The sequence below is a fragment of the Acipenser ruthenus genome, chromosome 38 (assembly GCF_902713425.1).
Source record: "Acipenser ruthenus chromosome 38, fAciRut3.2 maternal haplotype, whole genome shotgun sequence".
NCBI lineage: Eukaryota > Metazoa > Chordata > Actinopteri > Acipenseriformes > Acipenseridae > Acipenser > Acipenser ruthenus.
This window is the reverse complement of record NC_081226.1, coordinates 9,044,311-9,064,757: the sequence shown is the minus strand read 5'-3', so window position 1 is coordinate 9,064,757 and position 20,447 is coordinate 9,044,311. Positions and strand designations below refer to the sequence as shown.

The 20,447-nt window shown below is 50.5% G+C and overlaps 1 protein-coding gene across 1 annotated transcript in view; it reads left to right on the top strand.

Annotated features, from left to right (window-relative positions):
• Positions 1-18,230, top strand: part of LOC117434178 (ral guanine nucleotide dissociation stimulator-like 2) — a gene marked incomplete in the record, with an annotated part of 45,580 nt that extends 27,350 nt beyond the window's left edge. The window contains 8 exon segments of the mRNA XM_059008946.1: positions 1-67; positions 5,904-5,936; positions 10,572-10,693; positions 11,619-11,711; positions 12,278-12,437; positions 13,789-14,028; positions 15,671-15,785; positions 16,140-18,230. The exon segment at positions 1-67 is cut by the window's left edge and continues 20 nt beyond it. Of these exon segments, the coding sequence (XP_058864929.1) occupies positions 1-67; positions 5,904-5,936; positions 10,572-10,693; positions 11,619-11,711; positions 12,278-12,437; positions 13,789-14,028; positions 15,671-15,785; positions 16,140-16,318 (1,009 nt within the window).
• Between the last annotated feature and the right edge of the window lie 2,217 nt (positions 18,231-20,447).

The window sequence follows — 20,447 nt, the reverse complement described above, 5'->3', positions numbered from 1 at the left end:
CCCCTATCTCGGCACCTTCCTGACTGACCTGGTCATGCTGGACACGGCAGTGAAGGATCATCTGGAGGTGGGAGGGGGGGAGTGAGGGAGGGTGGATGGGAGGAGTGAGAGGATGGGAGTGAGGGTCAGGGGGGGATGATGAGGGGAGGAGTGAGAGGATGGGAGTGAGGACCAGGGGGGATGATGAGGGGAGGAGTGAGAGGATGGGAGTGAGGGTCAGGGGGGGATGATGAGGGGAGGAGTGAGAGGATGGGAGTGAGGGCCAGGGGGATGATAAGGGGAGGAGTGAGAGGATGGGAGTGAGGGTCAGGGGGGATGATGAGGGGAGGAGTGAGAGGATGGGAGTGAGGGTCAGGGGGGATGATGAGGGGAGGAGTGAGAGGATGGGAGTGAGGGTCAGGGGGGGATGATGAGGGGAGGAGTGAGAGGATGGGAGTGAGGGCCGGGGGGGTGATGAGGGGAGGAGTGAGAGGATGGGAGTGAGGGTCAGGGGGGGATGATGAGGGGAGGAGTGAGAGGATGGGAGTGAGGGCCGGGGGGTGATGAGGGGAGGAGTGAGAGGATGGGAGTGAGGGTCAGGGGGGATGATGAGGGGAGGAGTGAGAGGATAGGAGTGAGGACAAGGGGGATGATGAGGGGAGGAGTGAGAGGATGGGAGTGAGGGTCAGGGGGGGATGATGAGGGGAGGAGTGAGAGGATGGGAGTGAGGGTCAGGGGGGGATGATGAGGGGAGGAGTGAGAGGATGGGAGTGAGGGTCAGGGGGGGATGATGCGGGGAGGAGTGAGAGGATGGGAGTGAGGGCCAGGGGGGATGATGAGGGGAGGAGTGAGAGGATGGGAGTGAGGGCCGGGGGGGATGATGGGGGGAGGAGTGAGAGGATGGGAGTGAGGACCAGGGGGGGATGATGAGGGGAGGAGTGAGAAGATGGGAGTGAGGGTCAGGGGGGGATGATGAGGGGAGGAGTGAGAGGATGGGAGTGAGGGTCAGGGGGGGATGATGCGGGGAGGAGTGAGAGGATGGGAGTGAGGGTCAGGGGGGGATGATGAGGGGAGGAGTGAGAGGATGGGAGTGAGGGTCAGGGGGGATGATGAGGGGAGGAGTGAGAGGATGGGAGTGAGGGTCAGGGGGGGATGATGAGGGGAGGAGTGAGAGGATGGGAGTGAGGACCAGGGGGGATGATGAGGGGAGGAGTGAGAGGATGGGAGTGAGGGCCGGGGGGGTGATGAGGGGAGGAGTGAGAGGATGGGAGTGAGGGTCAGGGGGGGATGATGAGGGGAGGAGTGAGAGGATGGGAGTGAGGGTCAGGGGGGGATGATGAGGGGAGGAGTGAGAGGATGGGAGTGAGGGTCAGGGGGGGATGATGAGGGGAGGAGTGAGAGGATGGGAGTGAGGGCCGGGGGGATGATGAGGGGAGGAGTGAGAGGATGGGAGTGAGGGCCGGGGGGGATGATGAGGGGAGGAGTGAGAGGATGGGAGTGAGGACCAGGGGGGATGATGAGGGGAGGAGTGAGAGGATGGGAGTGAGGGTCAGGGGGGATGATGAGGGGAGGAGTGAGAGGATGGGAGTGAGAGCCGGGGGGGATGATGAGGGGAGGAGTGAGAGGATGGGAGTGAGGGCCAGGGGGGGATGATGAGGGGAGGAGTGAGAGGATGGGAGTGAGGGTCAGGGGGGGATGATGAGGGGAGGAGTGAGAGGATGGGAGTGAGGACCAGGGGGGGATGATGAGGGGAGGAGTGAGAGGATGGGAGTGAGGGCCAGGGGGGATGATGCGGGGAGGAGTGAGAGGATGGGAGTGAGGGCCAGGGGGGATGATGAGGGGAGGAGTGAGAGGATGGGAGTGAGGGCCGGGGGGGATGATGAGGGGAGGAGTGAGAGGATGGGAGTGAGGACCAGGGGGGGATGATGAGGGGAGGAGTGAGAGGATGGGAGTGAGGGTCAGGGGGGGATGATGAGGGGAGGAGTGAGAGGATGGGAGTGAGGGTCAGGGGGGGATGATGAGGGGAGGAGTGAGAGGATGGGAGTGAGGGTCAGGGGGGGATGATGAGGGGAGGAGTGAGAGGATGGGAGTGAGGGCCGGGGGGGATGATGAGGGGAGGAGTGAGAGGATGGGAGTGAGGACCAGGGGGGGATGATGAGGGGAGGAGTGAGAGGATGGGAGTGAGGACCAGGGGGGGATGATGAGGGGAGGAGTGAGAGGATGGGAGTTAGGGCCGGGGGGGATGATGAGGGGAGGAGTGAGAGGATGGGAGTGAGGGTCAGGGGGGGATGATGAGGGGAGGAGTGAGAGGATGGGAGTGAGGGTCAGGGGGGGATGATGAGGGGAGGAGTGAGAGGATGGGAGTGAGGACCAGGGGGGGATGATGAGGGGAGGAGTGAGAGGATGGGAGTGAGGGCCAGGGGGGATGATGCGGGGAGGAGTGAGAGGATGGGAGTGAGGGCCAGGGGGGATGATGAGGGGAGGAGTGAGAGGATGGGAGTGAGGGCCGGGGGGGATGATGAGGGGAGGAGTGAGAGGATGGGAGTGAGGACCAGGGGGGGATGATGAGGGGAGGAGTGAGAGGATGGGAGTGAGGGTCAGGGGGGGATGATGAGGGGAGGAGTGAGAGGATGGGAGTGAGGGTCAGGGGGGGATGATGAGGGGAGGAGTGAGAGGATGGGAGTGAGGGTCAGGGGGGGATGATGAGGGGAGGAGTGAGAGGATGGGAGTGAGGGTCAGGGGGGATGATGAGGGGAGGAGTGAGAGGATGGGAGTGAGGACCAGGGGGGGATGATGAGGGGAGGAGTGAGAGGATGGGAGTGAGGGCCGGGGGGGATGATGAGGGGAGGAGTGAGAGGATGGGAGTGAGGACCAGGGGGGGATGATGAGGGGAGGAGTGAGAGGATGGGAGTGAGGGCCGGGGGGGGTGATGAGGGGAGGAGTGAGAGGATGGGAGTGAGGGTCAGGGGGGGATGATGAGGGGAGGAGTGAGAGGATGGGAGTGAGGACCAGGGGGGGATGATGAGGGGAGGAGTGAGAGGATGGGAGTGAGGGCCAGGGGGGATGATGAGGGGAGGAGTGAGAGGATGGGAGTGAGGGCCGGGGGGGATGATGAGGGGAGGAGTGAGAGGATGGGAGTGAGGGTCAGGGGGGGATGATGAGGGGAGGAGTGAGAGGATGGGAGTGAGGGTCAGGGGGGGATGATGAGGGGAGGAGTGAGAGGATGGGAGTGAGGACCAGGGGGGGATGATGAGGGGAGGAGTGAGAGGATGGGAGTGAGGGCCAGGGGGGATGATGCGGGAGGAGTGAGAGGATGGGAGTGAGGGCCAGGGGGGATGATGCGGGGAGGAGTGAGAGGATGGGAGTGAGGGCCAGGGGGGATGATGCGGGGAGGAGTGAGAGGATGGGAGTGAGGACCAGGGGGGGTGATGAGGGGAGGAGTGAGAGGATGGGAGTGAGGGCCAGGGGGGATGATGCGGGGAGGAGTGAGAGGATGGGAGTGAGGGCCAGGGGGGATGATGAGGGGAGGAGTGAGAGGATGGGAGTGAGGGCCAGGGGGGATGATGAGGGGAGGAGTGAGAGGATGGGAGTGAGGGCCGGGGGGGATGATGCGGGGAGGAGTGAGAGGATGGGAGTGAGGGTCAGGGGGGGATGATGAGGGGAGGAGTGAGAGGGGGTGACGGTTTGGGGAGTGAGGGTCAGCGGGGAGGGTGTGGGAGGAGACAGTGCTTTTAAAGGGGAGCTCACTACAGGTCTGAAACATTCCAGTCTTCACAAGCGTCTTCATCTTCTTCTTTGCATCGTTTTCAGTGTCAGTCGTCACACCCTGGGAGTTTTTTAAGAAGTTTAAAGCACCTCGGTGTCTCACTAGAGCTCTCAGAATCATGTCTGCACTCTGCTTCAGGTACACCAGAATGGAAACATTAACAACCTGCCCCCCTCCCCCTGAAACACGCTTTCAAAAAGTCTCCAGGATGTGACGACTGGCACAGAAAATGAGGTTGGCGTCCAGACCTCCCCCAGTGCACACGACAGTGTATAGGAGCTGCTCGAGTGTCCCAGGAACGTTATTGTTAGGCGTTGGGGTCGTGGTTAGGTCACAGTGGTAACCAGGCCTGACTGAACATGGCTTCTAACACAATAGCTCTCTGTAGCAGAGCAGGAGAGAGCGCACAGGCAGCCAGCCTCTCCATGGAGTCCAAAACAGAACTAACTGCAACGCAAAGGGCCAGGCTTCAATACAGGAGGGACAGGCTCAATTAACAATCAGTTAAGCAATTCAGCCTGACCAGCTGCTTTCACAGGAACATTAACAGATCATTAAAGCTCAACATTAACTCTTTACTGGGAACATTTATAAAGTAATACATTTAACACATTTAAACATGACGATAAATATAATACTGATGCTGGTGTAGCTGTGGAATTAAACACATTTATACATGGAGATACAGAGAATACTGATGCTGGTGTAGCTGTGCAATTAAACACATTTATACATGGAGATACAGAGAATACTGATGCTGGTGTAGCTGTGCAATTAAACACATTTATACATGGAGATACAGAGAATACTGATGCTGGTGTAGCTGTGCAATTAAACACATTTATACATGGAGATACAGAGAATACTGATGCTGGTGTAGCTGTGCAATTAAACACATTTATACATGGAGATACAGAGAATACTGATGCTGGTGTAGCTGTGGAGTTAAACACATTTATACATGGAGATACAGAGAATACTGATGCTGGTGTAGCTGTGCAATTAAACACATTTATACATGGAGATACAGAGAATACTGATGCTGGTGTAGCTGTGGAATTAAACACATTTATACATGGATATACAGAGAATACTGATGCTGGTGTAGCTGTGGAGTTAAACACATTTATACATGGAGATACAGAGAATACTGATGCTGGTGTAGCTGTGCAATTAAACACATTTATACATGGAGATACAGAGAATACTGATGCTGGTGTAGCTGTGCAATTAAACACATTTATACATGGAGATACAGAGAATACTGATGCTGGTGTAGCTGTGGAATTAAACACATTTATACATGGAGATACAGAGAATACTGATGCTGGTGTAGCTGTGGAGTTAAACACATTTATACACGGAGATACAGAGAATACTGATGCTGGTGTAGCTGTGGAGTTAAACACATTTCTATTGCAGAATGTGAATGAAGGAAACGAGCACCAGTACAAAATAGGTGAATTCAAAATAAACACACAAATAAACACTATTTACAAGAGGGGCGGTCGGGGTCGGGGTCGGAGTTGGAGTTGGGGTTGGGGTTGGGGTTGCAGTTGAGGTTGGGGTTTGGGGTTGGGGTAAGGGTTAGCGTTGGGGTTGGGGTAAGGGTTGGGGTTGGGGTAAGGGTTAATGTTGGGGTTGAAGTTGAGGTTGGGTTTGGGGTTAGTGTTGGGGTTGGGGTAAGGGTTAGCTTTGTGGTTGGGGTTAGCGTTGGGGTTGGGGTTGAGGTAAGGGTTAGTGTTGGGGTTGGGGTTGGGGTTTGGATAAGGGTTAGCGTTGGGGTTTTGGTAAGGGTTAGCCTTAGGTTTGGGGTTGGGGTAAGATTTATCGTTGGGGTAAGGGTTGGGGTTGGAGTTGGGGTTGTGGTTGGGACTGCAGTTGGGGTTTGGGTTGGTGTTGGAGTTGTAGTTGAGGTTGGGGTAAGGGTTAGTGTTGGGGTTGGGGTAAGGGTTAGGGTTGGGGTAAGGGTTGGGGTTGGGTCGTGGTTAGGTCACAGTAGTAACCAGAGCTGACCTTACTGCTGCTCCTGAGTTTATCTTTCTGTGAGCCCAATCCATGAGATGTCTTTGGTATTTAAGTTGCTCAATAACTTGAGCTTGTTTTCTGTGACTGTGTTCCGTGTTCCTGATTTCACAGTTTGTGTGCTCTCTTTCAGAACGGCTACATCAACTTCGACAAGCGCAGAAAGGTGACTTTTTCATTTTGGATCATTGCAACTCATACTAACACACATGCCACATGACCCTTATAAAAGTGTCCCTCAGTAAAAGCACAGCAAAGTGTAATAAAGCACAGAAAAAGCATGGTACAGCACAGACAAGCAAGTGTAAAGCACAGAGAAGTATGGCATATTATGTAAATGTATTATTGTAAATGCACAGTATAACCATGAGAAAAACATGGCGGGGAAAATTCTAAATTACTGCAAATTTACTGTGGTGAACTTTCATAATGGTGTAGCTTACACTTGTCTTTCATTCCTCACATGATTGGCTCATCAGTGTTGCTGATGGAATGTATAAGAGCTGCATGTCCCTGTTGACAGGACTGTAGTGCTCTTTTACATACACACTGCCTGGCCACTTTATTAGGACCTGTCTGTCTGGGTGTGTTCTCCTCGTATACCCTGGGTCCCTTGATTTACTCTGGAAGGTGAGTGAATAGATTACTAGCAACAACCCTCCAGGCTACTTTCAGGAAGACACTGAGCCAGAATCATGAAGTTAGAGGAGCGAGACAGAGAGACTGCAGCCCCACAGTGATCTCAATGAGACAGAGAGATGCCACAGCCCCCACAATGATCTCAATGAGACAGAGAGACTGTGCAGCCCCACAGTGATCTCAATGAGACAGAGAGACTCTGCAGTCCCACAGTGATCTCAATGAGACAGAGAGACTCTGCAGCCCCACAGTGATCTCAATGATAGAGAGACTCCGCAGCCCCCACAGTGATCTCAATGAGACAGAGAGACTCTGCAGTCCCACAGTGATCTCAATGAGACAGAGAGACTGTGCAGCCCCACAGTGATCTCAATGAGACAGAGAGACTCTGCAGCCCCACAGTGATCTCAATGAGACAGAGAGACTCAGCAGTCCCACAGTGATCTCAATGAGACAGAGAGACTGTGCAGCCCCACAGTGATCTCAATGACAGAGAGACTCTGCAGCCCCACAGTGATCTCACTGAGACAGAGAGATGCCACAGCCCCCACAATGATCTCAATGAGACAGAGAGACTGTGCAGCCCCACAGTGATCTCAATGACAGAGAGACTCTGCAGCCCCACAGTGATCTCACTGAGACAGAGAGATGCCACAGCCCCCACAATGATCTCAATGAGACAGAGAGACTGTGCAGCCCCACAGTGATCTCAATGAGACAGAGAGACTCTGCAGTCCCACAGTGATCTCAATGAGACAGAGAGACTCTGCAGCCCCACAGTGATCTCAATGAGACAGAGAGACTGTGCAGCCCCACAATGATCTCAATGAGACAGAGAGACTCTGCAGTCCCACAATGATCTCAATGAGACAGAGAGACTCTGCAGCCCCACAGTGATCTCAATGACAGAGAGACTCTGCAGCCCCACAGTGATCTCAATGAGACAGAGAGACTGCAGCCCCCACAGTGATCTCAATGAGACAGAGACACTCCGCAGCCCCACAGTGATCTCAATGAGACAGAGACACTCCGCAGCTCCACAGTGATCTCAATGAGACAGAGAGACTGTGCAGCCCCACAGTGATCTCAATGAGACAGAGAGACTGTGCAGCCCCACAGTGATCTCAATGAGACAGAGAGACGCTGCAGTCCCACAGTGATCTCAATGAGACAGAGAGACTGTGCAGCTCCACAGTGATCTCAATGAAACAGAGACTCCACAGCCCCACAGTGATCTCAAAGAGACAGAGAGACTCCGCAGCCCCCACAGTGATCTCAATGAGACAGAGAGACTCTGCAGCCCCCACAGTGATCTCAATGAGACAGAGAGACGCTGCAGTCCCACAGTGATCTCAATGAGACAGAGAGACTGTGCAGCCCCACAGTGATCTCAATGAGACAGAGACTCTGCAGCCCCACAGTGATCTCAATGAGACAGAGAGACTCAGCAGTCCCACAGTGATCTCAATGAGACAGAGAGACTGTGCAGCCACACAGTGATCTCAATGAGACAGAGACTCTGCAGCCCCACAGTGATCTCAATGAGACAGAGAGACTCAGCAGTCCCACAGTGATCTCAATGAGACAGAGAGACTGTGCAGCCCCACAGTGATCTCAATGAGACAGAGAGACTCTGCAGCCCCACAGTGATCTCAATGAGACAGAGAGACTCCGCAGCCCCACAGTGATCTCAATGACAGAGAGACTCTGCAGCCCCCACAGTGATCTCAATGAGACAGAGAGACTCTGCAGTCCCACAGTGATCTCAATGAGACAGAGAGACTCTGCAGTCCCACAGTGATCTCAATGAGACAGAGAGACTGTGCAGCCCCACAGTGATCTCAATGAGACAGAGACTCTGCAGCCCCACAGTGATCTCAATGAGACAGAGAGACTCAGCAGTCCCACAGTGATCTCAATGAGACAGAGAGACTGTGCAGCCCCACAGTGATCTCAATGAGACAGAGAGACTGTGCAGCCCCACAGTGATCTCAATGAGACAGAGAGACTCCGCAGCCCCACAGTGATCTCAATGACAGAGAGACTCTGCAGCCCCACAGTGATCTCAATGAGACAGAGAGACTCAGCAGCCCCACAGTGATCTCAATGAGACAGAGAGACGCCACAGCCCCCACAATGATCTCAATGAGACAGAGAGACTCTGCAGCCCCACAGTGATTTCAATGAGACAGAGAGACTGTGCAGCCCCACAGTGATCTCAATGAGACAGAGAGACTCTGCAGCCCCACAGTGATCTCAATGAGACAGAGAGACTCCGCAGCCCCACAGTGATCTCAATGACAGAGAGACTCTGCAGCCCCACAGTGATCTCAATGAGACAGAGAGACTCAGCAGTCCCACAATGATCTCAATGAGACAGAGAGATGCCACAGCCCCCACAATGATCTCAATGAGACAGAGAGACTCCGCAGCCCCACAGTGATCTCAATGAGACAGAGAGACTGTGCAGCCCCACAGTGATCTCAATGAGACAGAGAGACTCTGCAGCCCCACAGTGATCTCAATGAGACAGAGAGACTCTGCAGCCCCACAGTGATTTCAATGAGACAGAGAGACTGTGCAGCCCCACAGTGATCTCAATGAGACAGAGAGACTCTGCAGCCCCACAGTGATCTCAATGAGACAGAGAGACTGTGCAGCCCCACAGTGATCTCAATGAGACAGAGAGACTGTGCAGCCCCACAGTGATCTCAAAGAGACAGAGAGACTCTGCAGCCCCACAGTGATTTCAATGAGACAGAGAGACTGTGCAGCCCCACAGTGATCTCAATGAGACAGAGAGATGCCACAGCCCCCACAATGATCTCAATTAGACAGAGAGACTCTGCAGCCCCACAGTGATTTCAATGAGACAGAGAGACTGTGCAGCCCCACAGTGATCTCAATGAGACAGAGAGACTCTGCAGCCCCACAGTGATCTCAATGAGACAGAGAGACTGTGCAGCCCCACAGTGATCTCAATGAGACAGAGAGACTGTGCAGCCCCACAGTGATCTCAAAGAGACAGAGAGACTCAGCAGCCCCACAGTGATCTCAATGAGACAGAGAGACTCTGCAGCCCCACAGTGATCTCAATGAGACAGAGAGACTCTGCAGCCCCACAGTGATTTCAATGAGACAGAGAGACTGTGCAGCCCCACAGTGATCTCAATGAGACAGAGAGACTGTGCAGCCCCACAGTGATCTCAAAGAGACAGAGAGACTCAGCAGCCCCACAGTGATCTCACTGAGACAGAGAGACGCCACAGCCCCCACAATGATCTCAATGAGACAGAGAGACTCTGCAGCCCCACAGTGATTTCAATGAGACAGAGAGACTGTGCAGCCCCACAGTGATCTCAAAGAGACAGAGAGACTCAGCAGCCCCACAGTGATCTCAATGAGACAGAGAGACTCTGCAGCCCCCACAGTGATCTCAATGAGACAGAGAGACTGTGCAGCCCCACAGTGATCTCAATGAGACAGAGACACTCCGCAGCCCCCACAGTGATCTCAATCTGACGAGCATCTCTTGGATGAGCTTGAATCGTGTGCCTGCCTCTCTGCAGCGACTGAAACATTACTGAGTGAACGGATCCTTCGAAACACCTCCCAGCACCTTGTGCAGACTGAGATGAGCTTGAATCTCTTGTGCAGTCTGGGATGAGCTTGAATCTCTTGTGCAGTCTGGGATGAGCTTGAATCTCTTGTGCAGTCTGGGATGAGCTTGAATCTCTTGTGCAGTCTGGGCCACGTCAAGCTGTGATCAGGGAAGTGGAATCCAATATTAGGGACAGGTCCTAATTAACTGAACGGGCAGTGTATATCTAAAGAACCTCTTGCCCATGAATACTTGGTAAGGACAGTTCAGCACAAAGTGTAATAAAGCACAGAGAGGTATGGTGAAGCACAGAGAGGTGTGGTAAAGCACAGGGAGGTGTGGTAAAGCATAGACAGAAGGTTCTGTAATGATATTTCTGCAATAAAGTTGCTGTATTATTCTACCAAAAAGGGATCGCTGGACTTAAAAACCTACATTATCTTTAAAATTCAGACACAGCATTTACTGTGCAGAATGACTGCGCTAAACTGTTATAGGGGAACCTACCTGAAATTCACATTGTTAGATCCGTTCAGTTCAAGTGGAATCTGTGTGTTTCAGGAGTTTGAGATCATCGCTCAGATCCGCCTGCTTCAGTCATCCTGCAAAAACAGCACCTTCCAGACTGATGAGAGCTTCATGCACTGGTACAGCAGCCTGCCCAGACTGAGTGAGGCAGAGAGGTAACACTGTACAACACTGCTGCAACCAGCTCCACACTGCACCATACAACACCATACACACACAGTACAGCTCCACACTGCACCACACGCACACAGTACAGCTCCACACTGCACCATACACACAGTACAGCTCCACACTGCACCATACACACACAGTACAGCTCCACACTGCACCATACACTTGATTGCTGTGATTGTGTCTTGTTGCTGTGATTGTGTCTCGTTGCTGTGATTGTGTCTTTTTGCTGTGATTGTGTCTTTTTGCTGTGATTGTGTCTTTTTGCTGTGATTGTGTCTCGTTGCTGTGATTGTGATTGTCTCGTTGCTGTGATTGTGTCTTGTTGCTGTGATTGTGATTGTCTCGTTGCTGTGATTGTGTCTTGTTGTTGTGATTGTGAGTGTCTTGTTGCTGTGATTGTGTCTCGTTGCTGTGATTGTGATTGTCTCGTTGCTGTGATTGTGTCTTGTTGCTGTGATTGTGAGTGTCTTGTTGCTGTGATTGTGATTGTCTTGTTGCTGTGATTGTGATTGTCTTGTTGCTGTGATTGTGTATTGTTACTGTGATTGAGTGTCTTGTTGCTGATTGTGTCTCATTGCTGTGATTGTGTCTCGTTGCTGTGATTGTGTCTCATTGCTGTGATTGTGTCTCGTTGCTGTGATTGTGTCTCGTTGCTGTGATTGTGTCTCATTGCTGTGATTGTGTCTTGATGCTGTGATTGCGAGTGTCATGTTGTGATTGCGAGTGTCTCATTGCTGTGATTGCAAGTGTCATGTTGTGATTGTGAGTGTCTTTTTGCTGTGATTATGTCTTGTTGCTGTGCTTGTCTTGTTGCTGTGATTGTGTCGTTAATGTGATTGTGAGTGTGTGATTGGTTGATTTCTGATTCACTCAACCTCCCCTATGTTCTTGTGTTTTTGTTGACAGCTACCGGCTCTCCTGTGAAATCGAGCCTCCTGGGGAACTAACCACTCCCACCAGGACTGTGAAACCAACCGTGATCATCACACACTGCACTGAGTGAGAGAAACTAAAATACAACGAGAATACTGAGTGTGACTGTGTGTGTGTGTGTGTGTGTGTGTGTGTGTGTGTGTGTGTGTGTGTGTGAGACTAGCATGATAATACTAACATTGAGTGTGTGTGTGTGTGTGTGTGAGACCAGCCTGACCATCACACACTGCACTGTGTAACACAGTGATTGTCTCTCTGTGTTGGTAGCCCTCTCTCCTCTCCCACTAGTCCTCTCTCTGTGTGTTGGTAGCCCTCTCTCTGTGTTGGTAGCCTCCTCTCCTCTCTCATTAGTCCTCTCTCTCTGTGTTGGTAGCCTCCTCTCCTCTCTCATTAGCCCTCTCTCTCTGTGTTGGTAGCCTCCTCTCCTCTCCTCATTAACCCTCTCTCTCTGTGTTGGTAGCCTCCTCTCCTCTCTCATTAGTCCTCTCTCTCTGTGTTGGTAGCCTCCTCTCCTCTCTCACTAACCCTCTCTCTCTGTGTTGGTAGACTCCTCTCCTCTCTCATTAACCCTCTCTCTCTGTGTTGGTAGACTCCACTCCTCTCTCTCTAACCCTCTCTCTCTGTGTTGGTAGCCTCCTCTCCTCCATCGCTAGTCCGGCTGGGGCAGGAGGGTTCAAGGCCTGGGACAAGCTGGGGTCCCCGCAGGGCGCAGGTGAAGGGTGGTCCGAGTATCTCGAGGGATCGGACAGCCAGCTGAAGCCAGTTAACCCCTTGCTGTCCAGAATCACCAAGGTAACTGTGTTATACTGTGCATTTATCACAGCTTACCATTGTGTAACATGTTTTTTATATGATTTTCCATGCTTCTCTGTGCTTTGCCATGCTTCCCTGTGCGTTACCATGCTTTACGCTTTGCCATGCTTCACTTTGGGAAACTTTTAAAATGTGTGTTTCTAAGTGTTGGGCGGCTCCCTCTAATCAAGTTGAGAGTGTGTTTGTTTCTCTCGCACTCTTTACTGTGTCGGGGGGGGTCTGTCATACAAAGAGTGCAACTTGATTAGAGGCAGACAAAGGTGCAGCAGATTTCAAAGCAAGTACAGGCACATTTACGAGGAACGTTTCAGTTCAAACACACACTACGTTATCCCAGGTTTTCCTGGATGTTTAAATCTGTGTTTCTGCTACTGTTGCGATGTCAATGGTAACGTCAATGTAGCCTTTTCCATGTAGAGTGCTGTTTTATAGGCTTTAGAACAGTGGTACTCAAACCTGGCCCTCGAGATGAAGTCCAGTCCTGGTCTTTATTTCAACCAGGTCCTCAATGAGTTAATTACCTCTTAGCAGCTTCAATGAACTACATTAGAACCTGCTTGGAGTAAAAACCTGGACTGGCACGGAATGGAGTTTAGAACCATAACAATGAGTATTGCATTGCTGTGCTGTATCCTGGAGTGCGTTCACTGAGCAGAGCGCTCCAGAGCGTTAGGGGGCGTTTCCTATTGAACGATGAGCAGCCTCCAGCGCATCCTAACAGCAGCGAGTTGAGCTCAGAGGGCCAAAACGGCCAACCTGCATTATCAGTGCGGTGGCTGCAAAATGATTGTATGACCAACACATAAGTAATGTTTTTGTTGTCATTTTGGCTTTTTAAAACTGATTATGATTATGATTATGATGCTTGTATTGGAAAAGGAAACACTGACTATTTATAACTTGACGAATCTGACCCGTGCCTCAAGATGTTAAACCAAGAGTCAGTAACTTCATCACACAAATACAGTGGTAGTAATTACTTTGTTTTTAAAATTTCAAAACTCGTTTAAAGCAACTGTTTGTGAAACTGCTCGCTCCTAACAGACCGCTCTATAACTGCTAACATACGGTGCGCCACAAGAGAGCGCTCTGCTTATTGAGAGCACCCCTGTATTATTCTCCAGATCGAGAGTGTAGATAGCAGGTGTGCACATTTATTAAAACCATTGCAAACTCATTTTCAGAGTTAGGGACATTTTAGACTTACGAACAGCCTCCCTTCCCAAGGTGTGCGTAACTCTGAGGTTCTTCTGTAGTACATCAATTTGATATGATTCTATTAGTACCCGTGTAGCTATATAATATAATCTGATCTCCTCTCTCCTCTCAGCACATGAAATCTCCCTCAGTTTCCTGTCTTGATGCTGTAGCCAACGCCCCTGGTTCTAACCACACCCCCTCCTCCCCACCCTCTACTCTGACTCCTCCTCTGGGCTTTGTGAAGTCACACCGTCGCTCCGCCTCCTGTGGCTCGGCCCCGCCTCCTGGCGCTGTGAAAGCAGAGTCAGACATACGCATAATCAGAGTGGAGATGGGCCTGGAGGATGGGAACATGTACCGGAGCATACTGGTGAGAGAGGGGTTTACAATTCAACACGAATTCATGAAAACCTTCTGCAGCAAAAAATACTCCTCCAGTCCTTTCATACAGCTTCTTAATGTATCTTCTATGGGTCTCCCTCCCCTTATCCTTTACAAAACAAGAACAATCCCTCTCCCAAGCCCATCTTTCTGCCCCCCCCCCCCCCCCCCCCCCCTTCCAGAATCCTGGAGTCACCACGAGAGAGAGAGAGAGAGAGAGAGAGAGAGAGAGAGAGAGAGAGAGAGAGAGAGAGAGAGAGAGGATAGGGATTGGGGAGAGGTGGAACAGAGGAGAGGGGAGGGATAGGGGAGGAGTGAGGAGAGGAGAGGAGAGGGCAGGGGAGGGATAAGGAAGGAGTGAGAAGAGAGAGGGATAGGGGAGGAGTGAGAAGAGAGAGAGGGAGGGATAGGGGAGGAGTGAGGAGAAGACAGGAGATGAGAGGGGAGGAGAGGAGGGGAGGGATAGGGGAGGAGTGAGGAGAGGAGAGGAGAGGGATAGGGGAGAGGAGAGATGGGGAGCAGAGAAGAGGGGATAGGGGAGGAGTGTGGAGAGGAGAGGAGAGGGCAGGGGAGGGATAAGGAAGGAGTGAGAAGAGAGAGAGGGAGGGAGAGGGGAGGAGTGAGGAGAAGACAGGAGATGAGAGGGGAGGAGAGGAGGGGAGGGATAGGGGAGGAGTGAGGAGAAGACAGGAGATGAGAGGGGAGGAGAGGAGGGGAGGGATAGGGGAGGAGTGAGGAGAGGAGAGGGATAGGGGAGAGGAGAGATGGGGAGCAGAGGAGAGGGGATAGGGGAGGAGTGTGGAGACGAGAGGGGAGGGGAGGGATAGGGATTGGGGAGAGGGGAGGGGAGGGGAGGGCAGAGAGGGGGAGCAGAGGAGAGGGGGAGGGAGGGATAGGGGAGGAGTGAGGAGAGGAGAAGAGAGGGATAGGGGAGAGATGGGGAGCAGAGAAGAGGGGATAGGGGAGGAGTGTGGAGAGGAGAGGGCAGGGGAGGGATAAGGAAGGAGTGAGAAGAGAGAGAGGGAGGGATAGGGGAGGAGTGAGGAGAGCAGAGGAGAGGGCAGGGGAGGGATAAGGAAGGAGTGAGTAGAGAGAGAGGGAGGGATAGGGGAGGAGTGAGGAGAAGACAGGAGATGAGAGGGGAGGAGAGGAGGGGAGGGATAGGGGAGAGGAGAGATGGGGAGCAGAGGAGAGGGGATAGGGGAGGAGTGTGGAGACGAGAGGGGAGGGGAGGGATAGGGATTGGGGAGAGGGGAGGGGAGGGCAGAGAGGGGGAGCAGAGGAGAGGGGGAGGGAGGGATAGGGGAGGAGTGAGGAGAGGAGAGGGCTAGGGGAGAGGAGAGATGGGGAGCAGAGAAGAGGGGATAGGGGAGGAGTGTGGAGAGGAGAGGGGAGGGGAGGGATAGGGATTGGGGAGAGGGGAGGGGAGGGCAGAGAGGGGGAGCAGAGGAGAGGGGGAGGGATAGGGGAGGAAAAAGGAGATGAGAGGGGAGGGGGAAGAAAGAAGAGAGATGGGAGAGGGGGAGGAGTGAGGGGAGAGGGGGAGAAGAGAAGAGAGGGGAGGAGTGAGGAGAAGAGAGGGATCATGTATTGTTGTTGTTATTCTAATTCTTCTTGTTTGTTGCCCCCAGGTCTCCAGTAATGACAAGGCCCCCACAGTGATCAGTAAAGCCCTGGAGAAGCACAACCAGGATCCCAGTAAAGCATCCCAGTATGAACTAGTCCAGGTGCTGCCCGAGGGGAAAGGTGAGCCCTCCGACCTTCGACCCCCCACCCCCACCCCCACCCCCAGTACAGCTGGTACCCCAGAGTGCATCCATGAACCGGTCAGCAATCCTGTTCAGTTTGACACGACAGCAGAGTTCCTTGGTTTACTGCATTCTTCCAAAGTTTAGTTTCAGTTTTACTTTTATTTCAAATGAATACAATGAAAATGACTGCTGTCTCTGTTCTTTTAATACATCTTTTCTTCCTTTCCTCCTCTCTCCTCTCTCTCTCTCTCTGCCCCCCTCTCTCCCCTCTTCTCTCTCTCTCTCTGTCCCCCTCTCACCCCTCTCTCCCTTCCTATCTCTCTTCCTCCTTCCCTCCCCCTCTCACCAGAATTGACGATACCCAGTACAGGAAATGTTTTCTATGCGATGACATCATCAAGCGTGGACTTCCTGTTGCGCAAGAAGGGCATGGCCTCGCCCCAGGTTCGACCAGTGAGCTCGGATGTGAGTGCCACCTTCCCGCGAATCAAATCCAAGGGGCTGAAAATCGCGCGTGCATTCTTCTGACCTCACTTCCTGTCTGCTGAGCCATCATCGCAGGCGTGTAATCTGTGAACTCTGACCTCCAGTCCGTATTGACAGTACCTGACTGACCCAGCAAGCGGAGGAGGAGGAGGAGGAGGAGGAGGAGGAGGAGGAGGAAGAGGAGGAGTCACAGACTCACTGCGAGAAGAATAAGAAGCAGTGCTGACCAGGCCTGACCCTGAGACTGCTGCTGAACTTCATGAGATCAGAGCCAATCATAATCCAAGAAACTGAGACAAACACTGAGACACACACTGAGACTCACACACACTGAAACACACACTGATACACAGAGACACACACTGAGACTCACACACACTGAGACACACACTGATACACAGAGACACAGACTGAGACACACACTGAGACACATACTGATACACACACACGCACACTGAGAAACACACTGAGACACATACTGAGACACACACACACGCACACTGAGAAACACACTGAGACACATACTGAGACACACACACACACTGAGACACACACTGATACACAGAGACACAGACTGAGACACACACACACACACACTGAGAAACACACTGAGACACATACTGAGACACACACACACACTGAGACACATACTGATATACAGAGACACACACTGAGACACATACTGAGACACATACTGATACAGAGACACACTGAGAAACACACTGAGACACACACTGAGACACGGACACACAGATGCACACACAGACACACTGATACACAGAGACACACACACACACACACACAGAGACACACACAGAGACACACACTGAGATACACAGATACAAACGAGACACACACAGATGCACAGACAAACACACAGATACACACACAACCACTGAAACACACACTGGTACACGGACACACAGATGCACACACAACCACTGAAACACACACTGACACACAGACACAAATACACACACACAGACACACACTGACACACAGATTCTTACAGACACACACAAACACTTTGCAATAACGAGCGGTTGAGTCTTGCCGCTCTCTCTCTCTATGCAATCGGAGTGACTCTGGGTCAGAACCCCGCTGGACAGGCCCGCAGGGACAGAGGCTTCTAGTCTGCAGTAGTTAGCTGGACTCTGCAGTTTGTTAAGAGGAGTCGATGCCCTTGGCTCTGGCACTCACCGTGATGAGCCGCATCGAGGCACTTTGAACGTCACACACTAAAACTAAACAAAGAACTTTATATGAGAATGCTTGAGGACTGTGTGTTTATTAATAATGACCATGTTTGCTTCTGTTTATCAAATAATGTGCAATGCAGGCAGACAGACTGGTGCACTACACTGTCACAATGTCTGTATATTACTGAGGGGCAATGGTAGTGGAGGGCAGCTACAATGCATGAGTCCCACAGTACCTTAACTTCACCCTTCCCAAATGATCTTCAAAGGTAATGCAGACAGTGGCACTACAGTGGCAATAACGGTTCTGTGTTATACAAAGGGGCAACGGCAGCACAAGTATAGGGCAGCTACAATGGGGTGAGGCTGGTAGAATGGGATCGCAGTGTGCCAGCTGTTGTAGAATTCAGAAAGTTAAAGTTTGTTATCTGACTTCTGTTTATACATCCATGAGTAGAAATAATTGTGATTCCGAACTCTGTTGCAGATTTCAACAAAGATATTTTATTAGATAGAGTAGTGCAGCTGGGGGTGCTCTCGTTTCCTTAAGTGAATGTAACATCAAAGCCTCCACAGGAAACCAGAATGTAAGGAAGGAATTGTAATTCTTTTGAAGGTTTTAGCCCCAGAATGTTATCTCTGAGAAAACACGGGATCTCCTTTAAATTGCCATATGATGCATTTTAAAGCTTTCCCCTTGCCATCTGCCCTTCCTCCTCCAGCAATTAATATTAAACTCAAAACTGTCTAACCAACTGACTAACTAAATCTAAAACTCAGTTAATTTTGTAAACTATAGTTTCTCGTTAAGTGTATGTTTCTCCAACAGGTATCCCCTTCCTAAATGGTCTTCCATCGCAATGCAGACAGCCAGTGGCACTACAATAATTCTTCTGTATAATATTGTTCAGGTGTGTTATTGAAATGAGCAGGTAGGTGCAGGAGGTTGAGAAACCCCTGCTAAATCTGCTGTGAATGAACTGAATCTCATCACAGCATCAATACGTCTCACCTGTGAGTCTGCAGGGTTACTAATAGGAGTTTGAACAATCAGCTCCCTGGTAAATCTGCTGTGAATGAACTGAATCTCATCACAGCATCAATACGTCTCACCTGGGAGTCTGCAGGGTTACTAATAGGAGTTTGAACAATCAGCTCCTTGGTAAATCTGCTCTGAATGAACTGATTCCCATCATACACAGAAAGAGTACTTGGAACTGCAAACGTAAGTCAAAAAGGAAGTTAGAAAGGCCAGGAGAGAGATAGAAATGAACATTGCTAAGGGGCTAAAACCAATTCCAAAATGTTTTTCCAATATTATAACAGCAAGAGAACATTCAAAGAGGAGGTTAAATGTCTAAGCGATACAAATGGCAAAATCATAGATGAAGAAAAAAAAATAGCAAATATATTAAATGATTTCTTTTCACAGGTTTTTACAAAGGAGGACACGGACAACATGCCCCACATGTCAAACTGTTCCTATGCAGTTTTAAATAACTTTAGCATAACAGAGGCAGAAGTGTTAAAGGGACTAGGAGCTCTTAAAATAAACAATTCCCCTGGACCGGATGAGATCCTCTCAATAGTACTCAAAGAAGTTATTTACAAACCGCTAACCAAGATCATGCAACAGTCTCTTGACACAGGGGTTGTACCGACAGACTGGAAAATTACAAACGTAATACCGATCCACAAAAAGGGAGACAAAACCGAACCAGGTAACTACAGACCAATAAGCCTGACTTCTATTATATGTAAACTTATGGAAAATATAATAAGATCCAAAATGAGAAAATTACCTATATGGTAACAGTATCCTGGGAGACAGTCAGCATGGTTTTAAGAAAGGGAGATCGTGTCTAACTAACCTGCTTGATTTTTTTGAGGATGCAACATTGAAAATGGATAACTGCAAAGCATACGACATGGTTTATTTAGATTTCCAGAAAGCTTTTGACAACGTCCCGCATAAAAGATTAATTCTCAAACTGAACGCAGTAGGGATTCAAGGAAATGCATGCACATGGATTAGGGAGTGGTTAACACGTAGAAAACAGAAAGTACTGATTAGAGGAGAAACCTCAAAATGGAGCGAGGTAACCAGTGGTGTACCACAGGGATCAGTATTAGGCCTCTGCTATTCCTAATCTACATTCATGATTTAGATTCTGGTATAGTAAGCAAACTTGTTAAATTTGCAGACGACACAAAAATAGGAGGAGTGGCAAACACTGTTGCAGCAGCAAAGGTCATTCAAAATGATCTAGACAGCATTCAGAACTGGGCAGACACATGGCAAATGATATTTAATAGAGAGAAGTGTAAGGTACTGCACACAGGAAATAAAAATGTGCATTATAAATATCATATGGGATATACTGAAATTGAAGAAGGAATCTATGAAAAGGACCTAGGAGTTTATGTTGACTCGGAAATGTCTTCATCTAGACAATGTGGGGAAGCTATAAAAAAGGCCAACAAGATGCTCAGATATATTGTGAAAAGTGTTGAATTTAAATCAAGGGAAGTAATGTTAAAACTTTACAATGCATTAGTAAGACCTCACCTAGAATATTGTGTTCAGTTCTGGTCACCTCGTTACGAAAAGGATATTGCTGCTCTAGAAAGAGTGCAAAGAAGAGCAACCAGAATTATCCCAGGTTTAAAAGGCATGTCGTATGCAGACAGGCTAAAATAATTGAATCTATTCAGTCTTGAACAAAGAAGACTACATGGTGATCTGATTCAAGCATTTAAAATCCTAAAAGGTATAGACATTGTCGACCCAGGGGACTTTTTCAACCTGAAAAAAGAAACAAGGACCAGGGGTCACAAATGGAGATTAGATAAAGGGGCATTCAGAACAGAAAATAGGAGGCACTTCTTTACATCATACATCTCTCTATTGTGAACTGGACATCACACTGACATCACACTGACATCACACTGACACAGCGTGACATCACAAC